Genomic DNA, 23,271 nt, shown 5'->3' on the forward strand with positions numbered 1-23,271 from the left:
AGTGTTCTTGTAAGGAAACTGAATGATTTTTCATTGTTCTAAGATCCAAGGGTTTGGATCTGTGGTCACCTATGCAAATTGGTGAGGATTTTTACCAAACCTTCCCCAGGAAGTGGGGTGCAAGGGTTGGGAGGATTTTGGGGGAAAGACGTGTCCCAACTATGTTTTCTCAGGAACCCAGATAAAGTGTGGTGGTGGCGGTGGAAGTTTGTACCTTGGGGAAGTTTTAACCTAAGCTGGTAAAAGTAAGCTTAGGAGGCTTTCATGCAGGTCCCCACATCTGCAATGACCATGACAAGGTTGAGTTTGGGATCCTGACAAAAGGAAGCAAGGAGAGTAGCAAAACTTGGAACTTAGGACTTCAGAAAAGCAGACTCTGACTCTCTCCGGGAACTAATGGGCAGGATGAGAGGGAAATGAGTCCTGGAGAGCTGGCTCTATTTTAAAGAAGCCTTATTGAAGGTGCAGGAACAAACCATCCCGATGTGCAAAAAGAATAGCAATTACGGGAGGCTTCACAGAGAAAACTTCAGTAAGCTTAAGCAAAAAAAGGAAGTTTACAAGAAATGGAAATTTGGACAGATGACGAGGAGGAGTACAAAAATATTGCTCGAACACGCAGGGGTGTAATCAGGCAGGCCAACGCACATTTGGAGTTGCAGCTAGCAAGGGATGTGAAGGATAACAAGAAGGGTTTCTACAGGTATGTTAGCAAAAAGAAGAAGGTCAGGGAAAGTGTGGGACCCTTAGTGAATGGAGGAAGCAACCTAGTGACAGATGATGTGAAAAAAGTACTCAGTGCTTCTTTTTACCTCAGTCTTCACAGACAAGGTCAGCTCCCATCCGGCTGCACTGGGCAGCACATTCTGGGGAGGAGGTGAGCAGCTCTTGGTGGTGAAAGAACAGGTTAAGGGCTATTTGGAAATATTGTTGTTTCAAATTCATGCATTCTTTACGAATTTGTCACACAAATGGGGGGATAACTGCCAAGGTAACCCAGGAGGGGTGGGGGAGAAGTAGTAAAAACGCAAGTAGTCCACGCAAAAACGTATCTCCCCACCTGGTTTGGGAACTAGAACAACTGGAGATGCCCATGCACTTCCAGAGGGGCGGATTACACCCATCTGTAACATATCCTGGATCTCCTCTTCTATAGCAGTTTTAGCTTGAGGAGACATCCGGTAAGGTTGGACTTTAACTGGGTGAGCATTGCCTGTGTCAATGGAGAGGTATGCCCGTTCAGTTTGTCAAACTGAGAAACCTTTAATTCTCTGGAATAAAAGGGCTTTAGAGAATTAATATGGTCCACCTTATGCTTTCGGTTGGAGGTGGGGAATGCTATGAGATAATTAAGAGCTGCCAGGCGCTCCTGGACCGTGAATGGCCCTTCCCACCATGCTTCCATTTTATGGGCCTGGAGCGCATTTAAGACCATGACCTGCTCCCCTACTTTGAAGGAACGCTCTCTGGCATGTTTATCATACCAGGCTTTTTGCTCTTTTTGAGCATCCTGTAAGTTTTCTTTAGCAAGGGCTAAAGAGGTTCGGAGGGTGTTTGCAGGTTGGTTACAAAGTCCAGAAGGTTAGTTCCTGGAGAGGTGTAAATGCCTCCCATTGTTGCTTCACCAATTGTAAGGCCCCTTAACCTCACGGCCATATACAAGTTCAAATGGGGAAAACCCTAAACTGGGATGTGGTACAGCTCTGTAGGCAAAGAGCAACTGCTGCAACACTAAGTCCCAATCATTGGAGTGCTCATTTATGAATTTAGGAATCGTGGCCCCCAAAGTTCCATTCAACTTCTCCACCATGCCATTTGTTTTGATGGTGGTAAGGAGTGGCAACCAAGTGATTTACCCCATGAGCTTCCCAGAGGTTTTCCATAGTTCCTGCCAGGAAATTAGTCCCTGCATCTGTGAGTATGTTGGAGGGCCAACCTACCCTGGCAAAAATGTCTGCTAGTGCCTGGCACACACTTTTAGGCCTTGGGTTGCTTAGAGCTACTGCTTCTGGCCATCGGGTGGCAAAATCAGTGAAAGTCAGTATGGACTGCTTTCCTCTGGGGGTCTCTTTTGGAAAAGGACCCAGAATATCCACAGCTACTCGCTGAAATGGAACTTCAATGATGGGGAGTGGGTGGAGAGGGGCTTTGACCTGGTCTTGGGGTTTTCCCACTCTTTGGCATACTTCATAGGACCGGACATAGGTAGAAACATCCTTGGCCATTCCCTCCCAGTGAAATGACCCCTGAAACGGTCTTTGGTCCTGTTCACCGCAGCATGGCCACTAGGATGATCGTGGACTAAGCTCAAGAGCTTGGCCTGGTATTTAGTTGGAACTACCAACTGTCTCTGAGAATGCCAGTCTTCCTGGTGTCCACCAGAAAGAGTTTCCTTGTATAAAAGTCCTCTTTTTACAACAAACCTGGATGGATTAGAAGAGCTGAGAGGCGGTGGGTTGCTCCGTGCCGCCGTCCAAGCTCTCTGGAAGCTTTCATCTGCTTTCTGTTCGATCTGGAACTGTTCCCTTGATGCTGGAGACATCAGTTCCTCATTGGATTGTGGACCTATGTTTGGTCCCTCTGGAAGTGATGTAGGGGATGGGGCTGTTTCCGTTGACAGTGAACCACTCTCCGCTGGGATGCTCTGTTGGGGTTCAGGCTCCGGCTGAGCCTCTTGTGTAGGGTTATGGGCTACTGCCGGTTCAGGTTCGGTGGGGCCCTCTAGTGTTGAGGTTGCAAGTACTGGATTCAGTGCTGGCACGGGGTCTGGTGTTGGTTGTTCGGCTGGTTCCGGTTCTGGGACTGGTTCCGTCTGGGTCTCTGGGACTGGATCCACTACTGCTGTTGCAGACATTGGCCTGGGGTCCGGGTCCATCACCTCTGACCGGGTCCTGATATAAGTTTCCGGAACAGAGCTAGGCCTCCCAGCTTGTTTAGCATGGCTGCGGGTGACCGTTCCCACCCTCTTGGCCTGCTTCAAATGATTGGCCAAGTCTTCCCCCAACAGCATGGGGATGGGATAATCATCATAGACTGCAAAAGTCCACATTCCTGACCAGCCCTTATACTGGACAGGCAACTTGGCTGTAGGCAAATCGAAAGAGTTGGACTTGAAGGGTTGAATTGTCACTTGGATCTCTGGGTTGATAAAATTGGGGTCCACTAAGGAAGCATGGATAGCTGACACTTGTGCTGCAGTGTCCCTCCACTTGGTGACCTTCTTCCCACCCACACTCACAGTTTCCCTCCGCTCCAAGAGTATCTGGGAGGTATTGGAGAGGTATCTGGGAGGTTGCTGGAGAACGGGGTGGTGGGATGATAAGTTGTCTGGAGGGTTCTTTGGGAGGTAGGTGGGGCCTTGGGCAGCCTCCAGGAATAGAGTGTGGTCTTTGGTTGTCGCTTCTGGACCTCGCTCCAACTGCGACCAGTTTTCTTCTTCTCTGCCACCTCTAACCATCTGGCTCCAATCTCTCCTGCCTTGATTACAGTTTTGGGCTTCCCATCTAGGATGTATCTTTCTATTTCCTCAGGAACACCCTCTAAGAATTGTTCCATTTGCATTAGGAAGGGCAAATTTACTGGAGATTCAACACCTGCTCCTGATATCCAGGCATCTCAATGTTTCCCAATGTGGTAGGCATGTCGGGTAAACGACATGTCTGGTTTCCACCTTAGGGCTCTGAACCTCCGACGAGAATGCTCGGGTGTTATCCCCATTCTGACTCTCACCTTGGATTTAAACGGTTCATACTTGTTCATGTGTTCTTTAGGCATTTCAGCTGCCACCTCAGCTAAGGGTCCACTGAGCTGCAGCCACAGCTCTACCATGTATTGGCAGGTAGAGATGCTGTACCCAAGGCAAGCCCTTTTGAAGTTTTCTAAGAAGGCCTCAGTATCCTCGCCTGCCTTGTAGGTGGTGAACTTTCTGGGATAGGAAGTGGTACCTTGAGAAGGATTGCTAGGGTTTGTTGGTATATTCTGTTGAGCCTTTATCTTCTCCATCTTCTCCACATGCTTCCTCTCTTTTTCCTTCTCCTCAAGTTCTTTGGCCCTTGCTTCCATAGCTCTCCTGTGAGCAGCCACTTGGTGTTGTTCTGCCTCTTTTGCTGCCTCACTTTCTTTGTCCTTTGCCTCCATCTCCTTGTCCCTTGCCTCCATCTCCCTCCTGTGGGCAGCCTCCTGTACCTCCTTCTCCAGCCGCATGAGTTCTATCTGTCTTTCATGTTCCTTTTAGAATCATAGAATATCAGGGTTGGAAGGGACCCCAGAAGGTCATCTAGTCCAACCCCCTGCTCAAAGCAGGACCAATTCCCAGTTAAATCATCCCAGCCAGGGCTTTGTCAAGCCTGACCTTAAAAACCTCTAAGGAAGGAGATTCTACCACCTCCCTAGGTAACGCATTCCAGTGTTTCACCACCCTCTTAGTGAAAAAGTTTTTCCTAATATCCAATCTAAACCTCCCCCACTGCAACTTGAGACCATTACTCCTCGTTCTGTCATCTGCTACCATTGAGAACAGTCTAGAGCCATCCTCTTTGGAACCCCCTTTCAGGTAGTTGAAAGCAGCTATCAAATCCCCCCTCATTCTTCTCTTCTGCAGGCTAAACAATCCCAGCTCCCTCAGCCTCTCCTCATAACTCATGTGTTCCAGTCCCCTAATCATTTTTGTTGCCCTTCGCTGGACTCTCTCCAATTTGTCCACATAAATGTTTTTTTTGTTTTTCATCAGCCTGAAATCTGGCTAATTCCGGCTTTTGTTGAGCCGTGGAGTCTGTCATCCTAACCTCTCTGTTTTTAACTAACTTTACACCCGAGGTTTAGAAATAAAACAAACAAAACTTGGCTTGTAAAATTTTGCTGTGCTGGAATAGGATACCTATTCTCTGATAGTAATTGCCAGCCTACAGAAAAATCCAAAAAAAAAAAAAAAAAGACCCAAAAACTAACACTTATGTCTTCAGGCAAATAGGAAGAAATCTCCTCTAGTTGCTCTTAGGTTTGTGAAGACTTGTGAATTTCCCTGAAAGAGGTTAACTACTCTGCCTTTAGGAAGAGAAACTGCAGCTCCCAAAGACAATTCCCTTTTGTCTCTGCTCTGGCCCCAAAGCAAAGCAAAGCAAAAAAAAACCCAAACAAACAAACAAAAAAAAAAACCCTTCCAACTAATTGCCAGTTGGAGACCTGCTTTCTAGCAGCACAAAGGATTTTAAAAATTTCCTTTTAAAATCTGTTTTTCTGGTTCAAAAAATCTCAAATTGATCTCAAAATGATTTCAAGTTAATCCCACCGCTCTGCCACGATGTCAAAGATCCTTCCCCACTCTGAGCTCTAGGGTACAGATTGGGGGACCTGCATGAAAACCTCCTAAGCTGACTTTTGTCAGCTTAGGTTAAAACTTCCCCAAGGTACAAACTATTTTACCCTTGGACTTCCACTGCCACCACCAAACTTTATCTGGGTTCCTGAGAAAATGTAGTTTGGACACGTCTTTCCCCCCCCAAATCCTCCAACCCTTGCACCCCACTTCCTGGGGAAGGTTTCGTAAAAATCCTCACCAATTTGCAAAGGTGACCACAGACCCAAACCCTTGGATCTCAGAACAATGAAAAAGCATTCAGTTTCCTTACAGGAAGACTTTTCATAGAAGTAAAAAAGAATCATCTCTGTAAAATCAGGATAGTAAATACCTTACAGGGTAATTAGAATCAAAACATAGAGAATCCCTCTAGGCAAAATCTTAAGTTACACAAAAAAGACACACAGACAGGAATATTCATTCTATTCAGCACAGCTATGTTCTCAGCCATTTAAAGAAATTACAATCTAACACATACCTAACTAGATTACTTATTAAAAGTTCTAGGACTCCATTCCTGTTCTGTCCCCGGCAAAAGCCTCACCCAGACAGACCCAGACCCTTTGTTTTTCTCCCTCCTCCCAGCTTTTGAAAGTATCTTGCCTCCTCATTGGTCATTTTGGTCAGGTGCCAGCGAGGTTATCTTTAGCTTCTTAACCCTTTACAGGTGAGAGGATTTTTCCTGTGGCCAGGAGGAATTTTAAAGGGGTTTGCCCTTCCCTTTATATTTATGACACAGGGGGCTTGAAGTCTCCCATGAGAACAAGGGCGTGAGATCTGGAAACTTCTGTTAGTTTTCTGACGAAAGCCTCGTCTACCTCATCCTCCTGGTCTGGTAGTCTATAGCAGACTCCCACCACAACATCACCATTGTTGCTCTCACCTCTAAACTTACCCCAAAGACTCTCAACAGGCTTTTCCCCAGTTCAGAGCAACTGGAGCTCTGAGCAATAGTACTGCTCTCTTACATACAGTGCAACTCCTCCACCTTTTCTCCCCTGCCTGTCCTTCCAGAACAGTTTATACCCATCCATGACAGTGCTCCAGTCATGTGAGCTACCCCACCAAGTCTCTGTTATTCCATTTACAGCATAGTTCCTTGACTGTGCCAGGACTTCTAATTTTTCCTTCCTGTTTCCCAGGCTTCTTGCGTTCCTATACAGGCACCTAAGATAACTACCGATTGCCCTGCTTTCACAGTAGGAATCAGGAGGCCACTCCTGTTGCACCCTACTCATTGCGTTTCCTCCCAGTATCCCACTTCCAAGCATACCACACTGCTTAGGTCACCGTCCTCCAGTGAACCTAGTTTAAATCCCTCCTCACTAGGTTAGCAAGCCTGCCTGTGAAGATGCTCTTCCCTCTCTTCGTTAGTTGGATCCCATCTCTTCATAGCAACTCTTCTTCCTGGAACAACATCCCGTGGTCGAAGATTCTCCAGCAGGGACCTGGAGACGGTCCTAGAGAAGATGTGGAGGCACAGAGATTGTGGGTGGGGGACCTAGCTACCAGTGCATCACTGAGATCTGTGTCTCACTTTGGGTATCTCTGGATCCTGGGTCCCCCTTGTCAATCCTCAGGGAGATGGAAAGAGACTTCCCATCCCGGAACAATCTGAAGGAAATTTCCATGTAAGGAGCCTTGTGGCAACTCCCTTCACTTCCCTGGCCTGCACCCTGAGTTTGTAATGTAGGACAGGGGGCTACTGAGGAGAAATCAGTCCCTATATTATTATTATTGTTGTTTTATGTTATATTATTTCAGCAAGATCACAGCTGAGACAGCATCATCCTTACCACTTGGCTGCACCCAACATAGCCCTGTGACTAATCGGAATCATATGAACAGTGATGACATTCCTAGATACCAGGAATAGGGTTACTTCCACCTGCCTCTGAAGCTTCTGGAACTGGCCACTGGATAGTTTCCTCCCAGTATCCCACTTTCCCACATACCACAAGGCTTAGATCACTGTCCCCCAGTGAACCTAGTTTAAATCCCTCCTCACTAGGTTAGCAAGCCTGCCTGTGAAGATGCTCTTCCTTCTCTTGGTTAGGTGGATCCCATCTCTTCATAGCAACTCTTCTTCCTGGAACAACATCCTGTGGTCGAAGAATCCAAAGCCACGTAGTCTGCAGTGGCCCAGTCAAGGTCATTCTTGGCAGTACATCGACACCCACGTGGAGAAGTACGAAGGGTTAGCGGTCCCAGGGCTTGATCAGTCTCAGTAGACGCTCTGTCACATCCTGAATTCTAGCTCCAGGCAAGCAGCACAGTTCTTGAGTCTCCCAGTCTGGACTGCAGGTGGAGGACTCCATCCCCCTTAGAAAGTTGTCCCCAAAACCCACCACTCATCTCCTCCTCGTGGAACCCCCATCCCTAGGACAATGCATCCCATGCCTTCCAGTTGATAGGGTTTCCTTCTGATCCCTTCCCTCAGATGGCTGTTCCAAGTTATTCTCCGCCATAGTACATGTGTAGAGAACCTGAAAATGGTTTCTTATCTCTATTTACAATGGTGTGGATGGGTTCTCCTCTTTCTTCTTCTGGAAGTAACATACTGCCTGTTTTCTTACCCATTCTGCACTGCCCTCTCTGATTCTCCAGCATGCTGTGCCTGCAATACCAAAAGCTGACTTCTATCCAGAAAGTCTTCATTTTCTCTTGTTACGCATTACACCTGGTAGGACACGCACACCAGTGCTGCGAATTACACCTGGTAGGACACGCACACAAGTGCTGCGAATTACACCTGGTATGACACGCACACAACTGCTGCGAATTATACCTGGTAGGACACGCACACAAGTGCTACGAATTATACCTGATAAGACACGCACAGTTCGAATCTAGGCTGAGGCACAGAAATAAAGTCCACAACTGCAGAGTTCCCAAAAAACACTAACTTTATTACACTCGAGCGTGGTGCCCCCCTGCTAGCGAGGAGGGGACCCTGAATGCAGATTATACAAAGGTTATATACCTTTTAGCAAAGCATGTTGCCCTCGTGCATTGGAAACCTTAGCCAATAAACAAACCCTTGTCTTATCTACCACCTATCCCTTCTTGGTGCATTCCTCGTGCTATACCAGTATGTTAATTACACAGCATGGTCCTAAAGCCATGCATCAGTAACTTTTATTATCAGGATGGGAGGCCTCACATCAAGGCCAAGAGACAGGGAGTTAGAGACTGACAAAAACCAGATACTGGGAGTCAAGGCAGGCTGGAGACAAGGAGGAGGATTTTCACAGGGATTCAGTATTTAAGGATTACTGCTCCTGGTGTATGATGTGCTGGCATTTAAACAATGGTGGGCCCCAAACCAAAATGGAGTCACATGTGCTAACTTTTCCTTAACACTCTGATGTAATGCAGGTTTCATACTTGGGTCTTGAGTCCTTTAACCTTCTCTTCCAATATGGAGGTCAGCCTGCACTTCACACAGACGGAGTCACTTCTATCCTCTGGGAGAGAGACAAACATGGCACATCCTATCCAGGTCACAACAGCTGATCGCTCACTATCCATAATGTGTTCCTTCTAAGAGCCTCTTCAGAAGTTGTAGTTACTGATCACAGAAGCCTGAAAGGCAACCCCCAGCCCAACATTCTGTGGGATCTCCCCCCAGGCAAACTCTCAGGCAAACTCCGTATATTTAGTTACTCTAACCAGCCTAGCCATCTCTGTGAGCCCCATCCACCTGTACAATGTCTCTTCAGCAGATCCTGTGGGCAGTGGCTACTGTGAGAAGCCCTGGAAGCACAACTCTGATAAACCTGTTTTAGCAGGGAGCTGGAGACCGTCCTAGAGAAGATGTGGAGGCAAAGAGATAATGGGTGGGGGACCTAGATACCAGTGGATGACTGAGATCTGTGTCTCACTTTGGGTATCCCTGGATCCTGGGTCCCCCTTTACAATCCTCAGGGAGATGGAAAGAGACCTCCTGTCCCGGGACAATCTTAAGGAAATTTCCATGTAAGGAGCCTTGTGGAATCTCCCTTCACTTCCCTGGCCTGCACCCTGAGTTTGTATGGTAGGACAGGAGGCTGCCGAGGAGAAATCAGGTCCTATATTATTATTATTGTTGTTTTATGTTATGTTATTTCAGCAAGATCACAGCTGAGACATCATCATCCTTACCACTCGGCTGCACACAACGTAGCCATGTGACTAATAGGAATCGTATGAAAAGTGATGACAGGCCGAGATACCAGGAATAGAGCTGGCACCACAGTCCAGTTGTGTAGCATCCCCTGTGATTTGGCCTCCTGCAGTTTGCCATTGGACATGACGGGAGTTAAAGCTGATGTACAGTAAGTCAAGCAGCTGAGGCTCCCTGTTGCCCAAGTGGCCCCCAGGGGAATGTGCCGGCAGGCTTCATAAAGGGAGATGCCTCTCGATCTAAACAGATACTGCCTGCAGCCTGTGCAGGCTTGCCGATGACTCCTTGTCGTTTAGGGTGAAGACCTCTAGTGTCAGCGGCTCCTCTTCTAGCAGGAACTGGGTACGTTGGCAGGTTTCACTGTCTTTAAAATGCGAAGTGAACGGGAACGGCTGGAAGCTGTTTCCATTGGCAGGTGTTCTGTGCAGCGGCAGAGGACTCAGACGGGCTGTCGGGGTCACTCAGTGACGGGGTTGGAGGGCAGGCAGCGCTAGGTAGCTTAGGAAGCCCTCCCCCACATCTGCTCATGCTGGGTGGTGGGTTGTTCAAGCTACACAGAAATCTGACATTCAAAGTGAGCTCAGACTGTTAAAACCTGATGCTCCAAGTCTGGATTTTTCAAGGGGTCATGTTTCTAGAGGTGCCGTGTGCTCTGGGCTATAACGGGGTTCAAAAAAGAACTCGATTATTTCATGGAGGACAGGTCCATCAATGGCTATTAGCAGGTTGGGCAGGGATGGTGTCCCTGGCCTCTGTTTGCCAGAAACTGGGAATGAGTGACAGAGGATGGATCACTTGGTGATTCCCTGTTCTGGTCATTCGCTCTGGGGCACCTGGCAGTGGCCACTGTCAGAAGACGGGACACTGGGCTAGATGGACCTTTGGTCTGACCCAGTATGGCCGTTCTTGTTTTTATGTTCCTAAGGGCCCAATCTTGCCGGTGGCTGAGCGAGATGAGACCCCATGGAATATCAGTGACTAGTTCACAAATCGCCTCAGGTATATTTGCTGCTGGAAATTTATTCAGCAAAAGCATTTTCAAAGGTTTTATTCTCTGGCTCGATTGTGAAAGCAGGAATTGAGAGCTGCGTTGTTCTATAGTAAGAGGTCTGATATGGCATGTATCTTTTACCTGACTGGCTGAGGGCTCCAACGTTTCTGCCCTGTAGATACCCCTCAGAGCTGCAGGGATACTGGCATCTCCACCCCCTCTCTGGCCTCTGAGTGCCAGACATCAGACCTTGCAGTTTTCCCTCTTCTGGGCTGGAATCCTGTGATCCTCCCACTCTCAGGCTGGGCTCTGGGCTACCACACACTGCGGGTCCACCGGGCTGGCCCTGCAGGTCTGAGTGCGTTTGGCACCTGTGGCTCTTCCCTCTGGGAGTCTGTGACCAGTGGTGAGAGGAGTGACCAGCCAGCCTTCTTGCCCCCAAATACTGTTTGATCTGAAGAGAAGGAAGAAAGTGTAACATGGGAGAATAAGAGGGTTTTTTTAAACGATGGTCTGTACACGTCTCTGAGTCCAAGCCCTCCCACTCTGTTGGGGAGCCAGGCAGGCTGAGAGCCTTTAGACTTCCCCAGCTGTGTCTGTGCCTGTCAGCCTGAAGAGCTTCTGAGCAACAGCTGCCCCCCCTCTGGACAGACTCCCAGTGCTGGCAAAACAAGCTGTGTAACGTGGCTGGAGCCTGGAAATAGGCTCGTCCCAGCTTGTTGCTCCCGTGTTGTCTCTCAACCTTCCTGAAGTGCTCACTGAGCGATGGCTTTTCTTGAGCTGTTGCTTCTCTTCCTGCTTCTTTTTTATTAGCCTGCTGCTAAACTAAGATGAGCCAGACGAGTTTCTCCTAATATAGGTGGAGCACAAACATCCCAACACTTAACCCAATACAGCTCTACAGCAAACATCCCCAGAACTGGGTTTAACCCACACATTCATTATGGCAGCTCAGCTCCATAGATGTCACAGTGCCGTTCCCAGTGCTCCACATTTTATGAATACAGGACACAGGCAGCCAGTGAGCAATAGGCTACTTTCCTGTGGGAAATGAGGTTCCATTTCCCTGAATACTCATGCACTTGACTTTGAAATCCACGTCCGGCAAGCTCTCATCCTGGCTGAATCACAGGTGCTGGGGTTACCTTGTGCTAGTGAGTGAAAGCTCAAGGAATGAATATTTTCTATAGCAATCCCAATGCTTGTTCCTACTCCGGAGACAGGCTACAGACTGACAGAACAGAAGCTGAGGAGACCCAGTCAGCTATTAAACCAGGGACAGAGGAGCGACTAGACATTTGTTTGCTGCCAAGGGACTGAATGAGGGCTGAGATGCTGTCATTTTTTCAGGTTCTGAAGAAATCCAGATGACATAAAGTAGGTTTTAAGTCCCACTCTAACCTGAGAAAACATCTCGGAAAGCAGATCAGAGGGGAAAGAATGGGTTGGCAGGAGTGGACTAAAGTACAGGTATGCAAATGGAATGCCAAAACTTTTCATCATAATACAAATATTACAAACCAAAGTTTCATAACATGCATCTCTAGCCAAAGCTGGCAGTAGAGTTGTTGGAATCGCTATAGGAAGGAGCACTGGTAACAGTTGGGGAAGAAATTATCTGATAAGGATTTGTGATGCCCCTATTGCAGGATAATTGTATGCGCTAAGAAGGATGGGAAAGGGTCATCTTAGTGGGTGGCCAACAGGGAATATGGCAGCAAGAGAGTATCTGAAGGCCCCTGATTATCCAGCTACTTCCACTTAAATTTCCCCTAACCGCAATAAGTCTGTTATAACCCATGGCTTACTCTTAACCGCACTTGGACTATGATTTACCCTCAAAACTGGCTTAAACTGGAAAAATTACTTATCATTGTATTATGTATGATTTTGTCCTTACAAGACATTGTTGGAAGGGTCTGTGGAAAAGTACCCATGCAGAAGTGTATTGTTTGAAAATGCCACCGAAAACCCTGGATAAGTCTGTTAAAGTGTATGGAAAACAGAGCAGCTTCCCACCCTGTGTGGGGCTATGCTAACTCTCCTGCTTGCATAAAATAAAAAAGCCTCAGGCAATTCTGATTCCTAAAACAAAGTGTGGTTCATTTTCCATGACACAGTTAATGGCCTTTGTTTTAGAAACTATTTCAGAAGTATTCCACATCCTGGTTGCAATGGGTTTGTGCTATTAATTGTTTTGTTCAGTGAACCATCTTACAATACTGTCTCCTAGTAACTGACAAGAAGCTGTTTCTAACACATACATTAAGGTCCTGAATTCATTCACTCTGCAAGACTTGTGAAAGGCTTTCCAAACAGCCCTGAGAGTACAGAACCGCTGGCCTGTGTTACTGCAAAGAGCAGAGCCGAGGTGCAGCAAAGGGGAGTGCAATAGAGGTTGTACATAATTTACACCCATCAACTGTTACGCACTCATGGTTGAAGTAACTTGCTCACTCAGCTGGATATTAGTGCACAACTAGTGTTTCCATTATTCACCCATTTGTGAAGCCAACCCTTCCCCCTAGCTGAAGTAACTGTCAGTTATATCTTGTAACTTGCCTGATATCCACAGATCCTTGCACGGGGAGATGATGCAGTTCCTGTGAGGGTGAAGAGACTCTTGTTGGATGATTGAATTCTCTGGAATCAGTCAATGCTGACCAGGCAAAGCACTTCAATTTCTCTTGGAGGGATTCTTGAGAGTCAGGGTGTATCACCAAGAGCATTTGGTAAGGGAGAGTTAACAGAGTTCGGTTCTGATCGAATTTACACATATATATCTGGAGTAATGCAGTTGAAGTCACTGTCATTGAATTCAGAACCTGGCCCTGCGAATTGATCCCATGTGCTACAAAGAGGCAGTGGCAGAATTTTGACTCTGAGGAGTTGTCATAAACATATAGCTGAGAGTAACCTAGAATTCCTCCTTACCTGTAAGGGGTTAAGAAGCTCAAATAACCTGGTTGGCACCTGAGCAAAAGGATCAATGGGGAAAGAAGATATTTTCAATTCGGGGTTGGGGGGTGAAGAAGGCTTTGTTTGTGGTCTGTGTTGTGTGTTCTCTGGGGAAGCGGAGAAGCATCAGGTCAGAAAACTGCTTCTCCTAAAGTCATCTTAAAATGAGTCTCAGTATTGCAAAAAAAGTAAATAAGGCAAGGTGTGTTAGGTTATCTTTTGTTTTTAGCTTGTGAATTTTCCCTATGCTTAGAGGAACATTTATCCCTGTTTTCTGTAACTTTAAAGTTTGACCTAGAGGGGAATCCTCTGTGTTTTGAATCTGATTACCCTGTAAAGTTACCTTCCACCCTGATTTTACAGAGGTGCTTCTTTTACTTCTTTATAATAATGTTCTGTTTTTGAAGAATCTGGTTTACGTATTTGGTTGGTAGATTATTCTCAAGGCTCCCCGGGAAAGGGGGTGACGGGACTCGGGGGGATATTTTAAGAAAACAGGAACTCCAAGTGGTCCTTTTCCTGAATCTTTCTCTAACTCACTTGGTGGTGGCAGCAGCACCCATCCAAGGACAAGGAAGGATTTGTGCCTTGGGAAAGTTTTTAACCAGAGCTGGTAGAACTAAGCTTCGGGGGTCCTTCATGCGGGTCCCCACATCTGTACTGTCGAGTTCAGAGTAGGGAAGGAACCTTGACAGGAGTGGAGAAAGTGAAAAAGAATGTATATAATGAGGCAATGAAACACATTTACAAATAGCTTCAATGGAGGACAGATAATACAACGACCGCTTTCACCATGCACTTGCAATGTGTTCATGCACGAGTCATGATACAATGGGCCACACTCAGAAGTGAAGGGCCAGAAAGGGTGACTGTGTGAAAGTTACAACTGTAAAATCACAGTTATCAAATAGGCTGCGGAACTCCCAGCCACAAGATATCATTGGGGATCAGAGCATAGTAGGATTGAAAGAGGGACTCGCTGCTTCTCAGGGTAATTGGAAAAAAACAATTTCATTAGTGAGCAATTTAAAAAAAAAAGGCTTGGAAGGGCTCTAAACCCTCCTGATTTATACCACAAAATATGGCTAACTTGTGGTTGTCAGGGGGAAACTTTCCCTGGGCGCTGGTCATCTCATAGCTCCCTATTGCAGGGTTTCTTCCACCTGCCCCTAAAGCTTCTGGAACTGACCACTGGATAGTGCACTAGATGGACTCAGGTCTGATCCAGTCTAGCAATGCCTATCTTCCCATTAATTGGGTAAATCAAAGAGTATGTTTTTACTGATCTTTCTTCATCTCCTGGGAGTCTCTAGACTTGCACTCAGAGCAGAAAGATGTCTAGTTAAATATCAGCTAGTCTCCTGTTCTTTTTCCTTTCAGGAAGGAACCCTGAAAACTCCTTGAACCTGCCCAGTCCATTATGTCAGCTGTCAATGATACCAAGTTCCAATTTACAATTTTCCTTCTCACCGGAATACCTGGAAAGGAAGATGTCTATCTCTGGATCTCTATCCCCTTCTGCTTAATGTATGTTATTTCAATAGTAGGAAATTCAGTCATTCTGTTCATTATAAAAACAGATCCAAGCCTCCATGAGCCCATGTATATTTTCCTTTCCATGTTGTCCATCACAGACCTTGGCTTATCAATATCCACCATACCGACGATACTGGGCATGTTCTTGTTCAACTCTAGGGAGATCAGCCTTGATGCCTGTTTTGCCCAGCTGTTCTTCATCCACTTGCTTCAAAGTATGGAATCCTCCTTCCTCTTGTTGATGGCCTTTGACCGCTTCATTGCAATCTGTAACCCACTGAGATATGCCTCCATCTTAACTCCATGGAGGTTATCCAAAATGGGACTGCTGTGTGTGCTAAGAGGGATAGTCGTAGTATTACCACTCCCTTTTCTGCTGAAACGGTTCCAATACTGTCGAACTAATATTCTCTCCCATTCCTACTGTGTACATCAGGAAGTCATGAACATGGCTTGTTCGGATATCACAGTCAACAATGTCTATGGCTTGTCTACTCTACTCTTAACCATTGGGTTGGACTCATTGCTCATCTTCCTCTCTTATGTGATGATCTTCAAAACAGTGCTGAATGTCGTGTCCCATGCGGAGTGTCTCAGGGCCTTGAACACCTGCGTTTCCCACCTCTGTGCCGTCCTGCTCTTCTACCTACCAGAGATCGGCTTGTCTGTGATACACAGATTTGGGAATAGCTCTTCTCACTTGTTTCAGTTTGTCCTGGGCTACTTCTATCTGCTGGTCCCACCCCTAATGAACCCCATTGTGTACAGCATGAAAAGCAAACAACTTCGTGCAAGGATAATCAGGGTGTTCATCAACTGAAGGGTCAGTTCCTCCCACTGCTCCCATACTAGTGACCTGGGAGTGAAAAAACACAGGCCACAGCCATCTATTCCTTCCTGGACTCTTACATCTGAGACAAAGGGACACAAATCTGACATCAGGAATCATAACATTCAACAACCGGAAGGAGAACACTTCAACCTCTCTGGCCACTCAGTAAAAGATTTAAGGGTGGGAATTTTGCAACAGAAAAGCTTGAAAAACAGACTCCGATGAGAAACTGCTGACCTTGAATGTATGTGCAAACTAGATACTATGAACTTGAGTTTGAATAGAGATGGGAGTGGCTGGGTCATTACACATATTGAATCTATTTCCTTAACTTAAGTATCCTCACACCTTCTTGTAAACTGTCAAAATGGGCCATCTTGATGATCACTACAAAAAGTTTTTTTCTCCTGCTGATAATAGCTCATCTTAACTAATTAGCCTCTCACAGGTCGTATGGTGACTTCCAACTTATATGTATGTATATATCTATATATATATATATCTTACTATATGTTTCATTCTATGCATCTGATGAAGTGGCGAAAGCTTATGCTCTAATAAATTTGTTAGTTTCTAAGGTGCCACAAGTACTCCTGTTCTTTTTATCTGAGAAGACATGAGCTACTGATCTCCACTTTTTAGAGAGAGGTCCAGATGGGGTCTAAGACCCAGAGCAAGGGGAGAGGGGCTGATGAGGGAGGAGAGCCCAGTCGGGAAAGGAAACCAAGGCCGGAAGAAGCATTTACAAAGTGACGCTGTTCATGGAGAGCCAAGGGAGCAGTGGGATGTTGGCCCATAAAGAGCTGTATCGGTGGCTACTCCAAACTCAGAATTCCTGTTGATACAGTCAGTAAAGAGAAGAGACGTGCATGTTGTTTCCAGTTACACCTGGCCTGTCCCTGTACCATCTCTGCCTAAACATCCAGGGGCCATGAGAAAAGCTGCAGAGCTCTTCTCTTGTTGCAGTCCTGGCCCTTCCTGAGCGCTCTGGGTGCTGCATGATTCATGGGGCTGCACCAGCTGTAGACAGGGGCTACTACTTGGGCAGAGACACCCACCCTTCCCCGACGCCTTCAGCCAGATTCTTGTGTGTGAGTGGTGTCAGAGACTTGATTTACACAGAAGCCCCAGGAGAAGCCATTCAGGCATCCACTCCCCTACTGATAGCTATGCACACCTGCTGAGCCCTCTTCCCACAGAGGCAGAGCAGAACTATTTGTGTGAGTGAAGGTCTGACACACACTAGTCCTGCCAAGAGACTCAGGCCCAGTTTCTCTCTCCTTCCCCCGATTTGTGCTGCCCCAGCTGATTGGAAAGGGGTGGAAATGCATCTCAACTCCCACAGAGAGGCACGGCTAGCTCCTATCCCAGCCTAGCTCATGCAGTTTAGGGTGACCACCTAGTCAAAAGGTAAAAGCAAGACACATGCAGGAGTCCTGCCTCCCTGTAACCCTGCCCTTCTTCTCCCCCCTGAGGCTCCACCCACTCCTCCTCCTCTTCCTCTCAGGCCTTTGCTCCATCTTTCCCCCCACAAGGCTTCATGCTCTGCTCCTCCTCTTCTCCTTGAGGGCCCGCCTCCTGGTCTTCCTGCAAGATAGATCTAGGCTGTGTTAAGAGCCACCCAGGGACCCTGGCCCACTATGGGAACTACGGACCCCCTATCTACCCTGGGCATGGGGGGGCAAGAGGAGGAGCAGGAGCAGGGGATTGAAAACAGCCCCCATCCCATGATCCTGACGCCCCACAGGTAGTCCATGCAATGGGATCTCAAGGGAGACTTCAATCCCCTTGTCAAGGTTCCTCCCCCACTCTGAACTCTAGGGTACAGATGTGGAGACCTGCATGAAACACCGCCTAAGCTTATCTTTACCAGCTTAGGTCAAAACTTCCCCAAAGTACAAAATATTGCACCCTTTGTCCTTGGATTGGCCACTACCACCACCAAACTAATACTGGTTACTGGGGAAGAGTTGTTTGGACGCGTCTTTCCCCACCAAAATACTTCCCAAAACCTTGCACCCCACTTTCTGGGCAAGGTTTTGTAAAAAGCCTCACCAATTTGCCTAGGTGACTACAGACCCAGACCCTTGGATCTGAGAAAAATGAAAAAGCATTCAGTTTCCTTACAGGAAGACTTTTAATAAAAATAGAAGTAAATAGAAATAAAGAAATCCCCCCTGTAAAATAAGGATGGTAGATATCTTACAGGGTAATTAGATTCAAAAACATAGACAACCCCTCTAGGCAAAACCTGAAGTTACAAAAAAGATACACAGACAGAAATAGTTATTCTATTCAGCACAGTTCTTTTCTCAGCTATTTAAAGAAATCATAATCTAACACGTACCTAGCCAGATTACTTACCAAAAGTTTTAAGACTCCATTCCTGGTCTATCCCCGGAAGAAACCAGCATATAGACAGACACACAGACCCTTTGTTTCTCTCCCTCCTCCCAGCTTTTCAAAGTATGTTGTCTCCTCATTGGTCATTTTGGTCAGGTGCCAGCAATGTTACCTTTAGCTTCTTAAGCCTTTACAGGCGAGAGGAGCTTTCCCCTGGCCAGGAAGGATTTCAAAGGGGTTTACCCTTCCCTTTATAGTTATGACACAGGGGGTGTCATAACTATAAAGGGAAGGGTAAACCCCTTTAAAAACCCTCCTGGCCACAGGAAAAATCCTCTCACCTGTAAAGGCTTAAGAAGCTAAGGGTAACCTCTCTGGCATCTGATCAAAATGAGCAATGAGGAGACAAGATACATTCAAAAGCTGGGAGGAGGGAGGAAAAAAACGGGTCTGGGTCTGTCTGGGTGAGGCTTTTGCCGGGGACAGAACAGGAATGGAGTCCTAGAACTTTTAATAAGTAATCTAGTTAGGTATGTGTTAGATTGTAATTTCTTTAAATGGCTGAGAACATAGCTCTGCTGAATAGAATGAATATTCCTATCTGTGTGTCTTTTTTGTAACTTAAGGTATTGCCTAGAGGGATTCTCTATGTTTTGAATCTAATTACCCTGTAAGGTATTTACTATCCTGATTTTACAGAGATGATTCTTTTTTACTTCTATTAAAAGTCTTCTTGTAAGGAAACTGAATGCTTTTTCATTGTTCTAAGGGTTTGGGTCTGTGGTCACCTATGCAAATCGGTGAGGATTTTTACGAAACATTCCCCAGGAAGTGGGGTACAAGGGTTGGAGGTTTGGGGGGGGGGGGAAGACGTGTCCAAGCTACATTTTCTCAGGAACACAGATAAAGTTTGGTGGTGGCAGTGGAAGTCCAGGGGTAAAATAGTTTGTACCTTGGGGAAGTTTTAACCTAAGCTAACAAAAGTCAGCTTAGGAGGTTTTCATGCAGGTCCCCGCATCTGTACCCTAGAGCTTAGAGTGGGGAAGGATCCTTGACATGATGGCAGAGTGGTGGGATTAACTTGAAATCATTTTGAGATCAATTTGAGATTTTCTGAACCAGAAAAACAGATTTTAAAAGGAAATTTTTAAAATCCTTTGTGCTGCTAGAAAGCAGGTCTCCAACTGGCAATAGTTGGAAGGTTGGTTTGTTTGTTTGTTTTTTTGCTTTGCTTTGCTTTGGGGCCAGAGCAGAGACAAAAGGGAATTGTCTTTGGGAGCTGCAGTTTCTCTTCCTAAAGGCAGAGTCGTTACCCTCCTGCAGGTAAATTCACAAGTCTTCACAGACCTAAGAGCAACTAGAGGAGATTTCTACCTATTTGCCTGAAGACAAAAGTGTTAGTTTTTGGGTCTTTTGGTTTTGTATTTTTCTGTACGCTGACAATCACTATCAGAGAATAGGTATGCTATTCCAGCACAGCAAAATTTTACAAGCCAAGTTTTGTTTGCTTTATTTCTAAACCTCGGGTGTAAAGTTAGTTAAAAACCAAGAAGTTAGGATGACAGACTCCTCGGCTCAACAAAAGCCGAATTAGCCAGATTTCAGGCTGATGAAAAACAAAAGGAACATGAAAGACAGATAGAACTCATGCGGCTGGAGAAGGAGGTACAGGAGGCTGCCCACAGGAGGGAGATGGAGCAAGGGACAAAGAGATGGAGGCAAGGGACAAAGAAAGTGAGGCAGCGAAAGAGGCAGAACAACACCAAGTGGCTGCTCACAGGAGAGCTATGGTAGCAAGGGACAAAGAAATGGAGGCAAGGGCCAAAGAACTGGAGGAGAAGGAAAAAAGAGAGGAAGCATGTGGAGGAGATGGAGAAGGTAAAGGCTCAGCAGAATATACCAACAAACTCTAGCAATCCTTCTCCAGGTACCACTTCCCATCCCAGAAAGTTCCCCACCTACAAGGCAGGCGAGGTTACTGGGGCCTTCTTAGAAAACTTCGAAAGAGCCTGCCTTGGGTACAGCATCTCTACCTGCTAATACATGGTAGAGCTGAAGCCGCAGCTCAGTGGACCCTTAGCTGAGATGGCAGCTGAAATGCCTAAAAAACACATGAACAAGTATGAACTGTTTAAATCCAAGGTGAGAGTCAGCATGGGGATAACACCCGAGCATTCTCGTCAGAGGTTCAGAGCCCTAAGGTGGAAACCAGACGTGTCATTTACCCGACATGCCTACCACATTGGGAAACATTGGGATGCCTGGATATCAGGAGCCAGTATTGAATCTCCAGTAAATTTGCCCTTCCTAATGCAAATGGAACAATTCTTAGAGGGTGTTCCTGAGGAAATAGAAAGAAACATCCTAGATGGGAAGCCCAAAACTGTAATCGAGGTGGGAGAGATTGGAGCCAGATGGGTAGAGGTGGCAGAGGAGAAAAAAACTGGTTGCAGTTGGAGCGGAGTCCAGAAGCGACAACCCCAGACCACACCCTATTCCTGGGGGCCGCCAAGGCCCCACCTACCTCCCAAAGAACCCTCCCGGCACCTTATCGTCCCACCACCCCTGTCAAGGTTCCTCCCCCACTCTGAACTCTAGGGTACAGATGTGGGGACCTGCATGAAAAACCTCCTAAGCTTATCTTTACCAGCTTAGGTCAAAACTTCCCCAAGGTACAAAATATTACACCCGTTATCCTTGGACTGGCCGCTACCACCACCAAACTAATACTGGTTACTGGGGAAGAGCTGTTTGGACGCGTCCTTCCCCCCAAAATACTTCCCAAAACCTTGCACCCCACTTCCTGGACAAGGTTTGGTAAAAAGCCTCACCAATTTGCCTAGGTGACTACAGACCCAGACCCTTGGATCTTAAGAACAATGAACAATCCTCCCAACACTTGCACCCCCCCTTTCCTGGGAAATGTTGGATAAAAAGCCTCACTAATTTGCATAGGTGACCACAGACCCAAACCCTTGGATCTGAGAACAATGAAAAAGCATTCAGTGTTTTACAAGAAGACTTTTAATAAAAAATAGAAGTAAATAGAAATAAAGAAATCCCCCCTGTAAAATCAGGATGGTAGATATCTTACAGGGTAATTAGATTCAAAAACATAGAGAACCCCTCTAGGCAAAACCTGAAGTTACAAAAAAGATACACAGACAGAAATAGTTATTCTATTCAGCACAATTCTTTTCTCAGCCATTTAAAGAAATCATAATCTAACACATACCTAGCTAGATTACTTACTAAAAGTTCTAAGACTCCATTCCTGTTCTGTCCCTGGCCAAGACGACTACAGACAGACACAGACCCTTTGTTTCTCTCCCTCCTCCCAGCTTTTGAAAGTATCTTGTCTCCTCATTGGTCATTTTGGTCAGGTGCCAGCGAGGTTACCTTTAGCTTCTTAACCCTTTACAGGTGAGAGGAGCTTTCCCCTGGCCAGGAGGGATTTCAAAGGGGTTTACCCTTCCCTTTATATTTATGACAACCCCATTCTCCGGCAACCCACCTCACCCCAGTGACCCATCAGCTGGACGATATTTTAAATGTAACGAACTGGGGCATGTAAAGGCCAACTGCCCCAAGAACCCCCACAGATTACAGTTCATTGCACCGGAATCACACCAGAGATCCGCAGGCCCAGATACTTCCAGATACCCTTGGAGCAGAGGGAAACTGTGAGTGTGGGTGGGAAGAAGTTCACCATGTGGAGGGACACCGGAGCACAAGTGTCAGCTAGCCATGCTTCCTTAGTGGACCCCAATTTAATCAACCCAAAGATCCAAGTGACGATTCAACCCTTCAAGTCCAACTCTTTCAATTTGCCTACAGCCAAGTTGCATGTCCAGTACCAGGGCTGGTCAGGAACGTGGACTTTTGCAGTCTATGATGATTATACCATTCCCATGCTGTTGGTGGAATATTTGGCCAGTCATGTGAAGCGGGCCAAGAGGGTGGGAATGGTCACCCGCAGCCTGGCTAAACAAGCTGGGAGGCCTAGCTTTGTTCCGGAAACTTCTATCGGGACCCGGTCAGAGGTGATGGACCTGGACCCCAGACCAATGTCTGCAACAGCAGTAGTGGATCCAGTCCCAGAGACCCAGACGGAACCAGTCCCAGAACTGGAACCAGCGGAACAACCAGCACCAGACCCATTGCCAGCCCTGAATCCAGTACTTGCAACCTCAACACCAGAGGGCCCCACCGAACCTGAACCGGCAGTAGCCCATAACCCTACACAAGAGGCTCAGCCCGAGCCTGAACCTCAACATAGTGTCCCAGCGGAGATCGGTTCACAGTCAACGGAAACAGCCCCATCCCCTACATCGCTTCCAGAGGGACCAAACATAGGTCCACAATCCAATGAGGAACTGATGTCTCCAGCATCAAAGGAACAGTTCCAGATCGATCAGGAAAGAGATGAAAGCTTCTAGAGAGCTTGGACGGCGGCACGGAGCAACCCACCGCCTCTCAGCTCTTCTAATCCATCCAGGTTTGTTGTAGAAAAAGGATTTTTATACAAGGAAACTCTTTCTGGTGGACACCAGGAAGACTGGCATTCTCAGAGACAGTTGGTAGTTCCAACTAAATACCAGGCCAAGCTCTTGAGCTTAGTCCACGATCATCCTAGTGGCCATGCTGGGGTGAACAGGACCAAAGACCGTTTGGGGGGTCCTTCCACTGGGAGGGAATGGCCAAGGATGTTTCTACCTATGTCCGGTCCTATGAAGTATGCCAAAGAGTGGGAAAACCCCAAGACCAGATCAAAGCCCCTCTCCACCCACTCCCCATCATTGAAGTTCCATTTCAGCGAGTAGCTGTGGATATTCTGGGTCCTTTTCCAAAAGAGACCCCCAGAGGAAAGCAGTCCATACTGACTTTCACTGATTTTGCCACCCGATGGCCAGAAGCAGTAGCTCTAAGCAACCCAAGGCCTAAAAGTGTGTGCCAGGCACTAGCAGACATTTTTGCCAGGGTAGGTTGGCCCTCCAACATACTCACAGATGCAGGGACTAATTTCCTGGCAGGAACTATGGAAAACCTCTGGGAAGCTCATGGGGTAAATCACTTGGTTGCCACTCCTT

General features: G+C 46.7%; 1 protein-coding gene across 1 annotated transcript; it reads left to right on the plus strand.

Moving 5' to 3' along the window:
• The first annotated feature begins 14,890 nt into the window (after positions 1–14,890).
• Positions 14,891–15,826, plus strand: LOC144929522 (olfactory receptor 51G2-like). The gene has a single exon (XM_078849256.1). It carries the CDS (start codon positions 14,891–14,893, stop codon positions 15,824–15,826), a length of 936 nt encoding a protein of 311 aa, XP_078705382.1.
• Positions 15,827–23,271: the final 7,445 nt, after the last annotated feature.

This window comes from Lepidochelys kempii, chromosome 1, assembly GCF_965140285.1.
Source record: "Lepidochelys kempii isolate rLepKem1 chromosome 1, rLepKem1.hap1, whole genome shotgun sequence".
In the NCBI taxonomy this organism is placed as follows: domain Eukaryota; kingdom Metazoa; phylum Chordata; order Testudines; family Cheloniidae; genus Lepidochelys; species Lepidochelys kempii.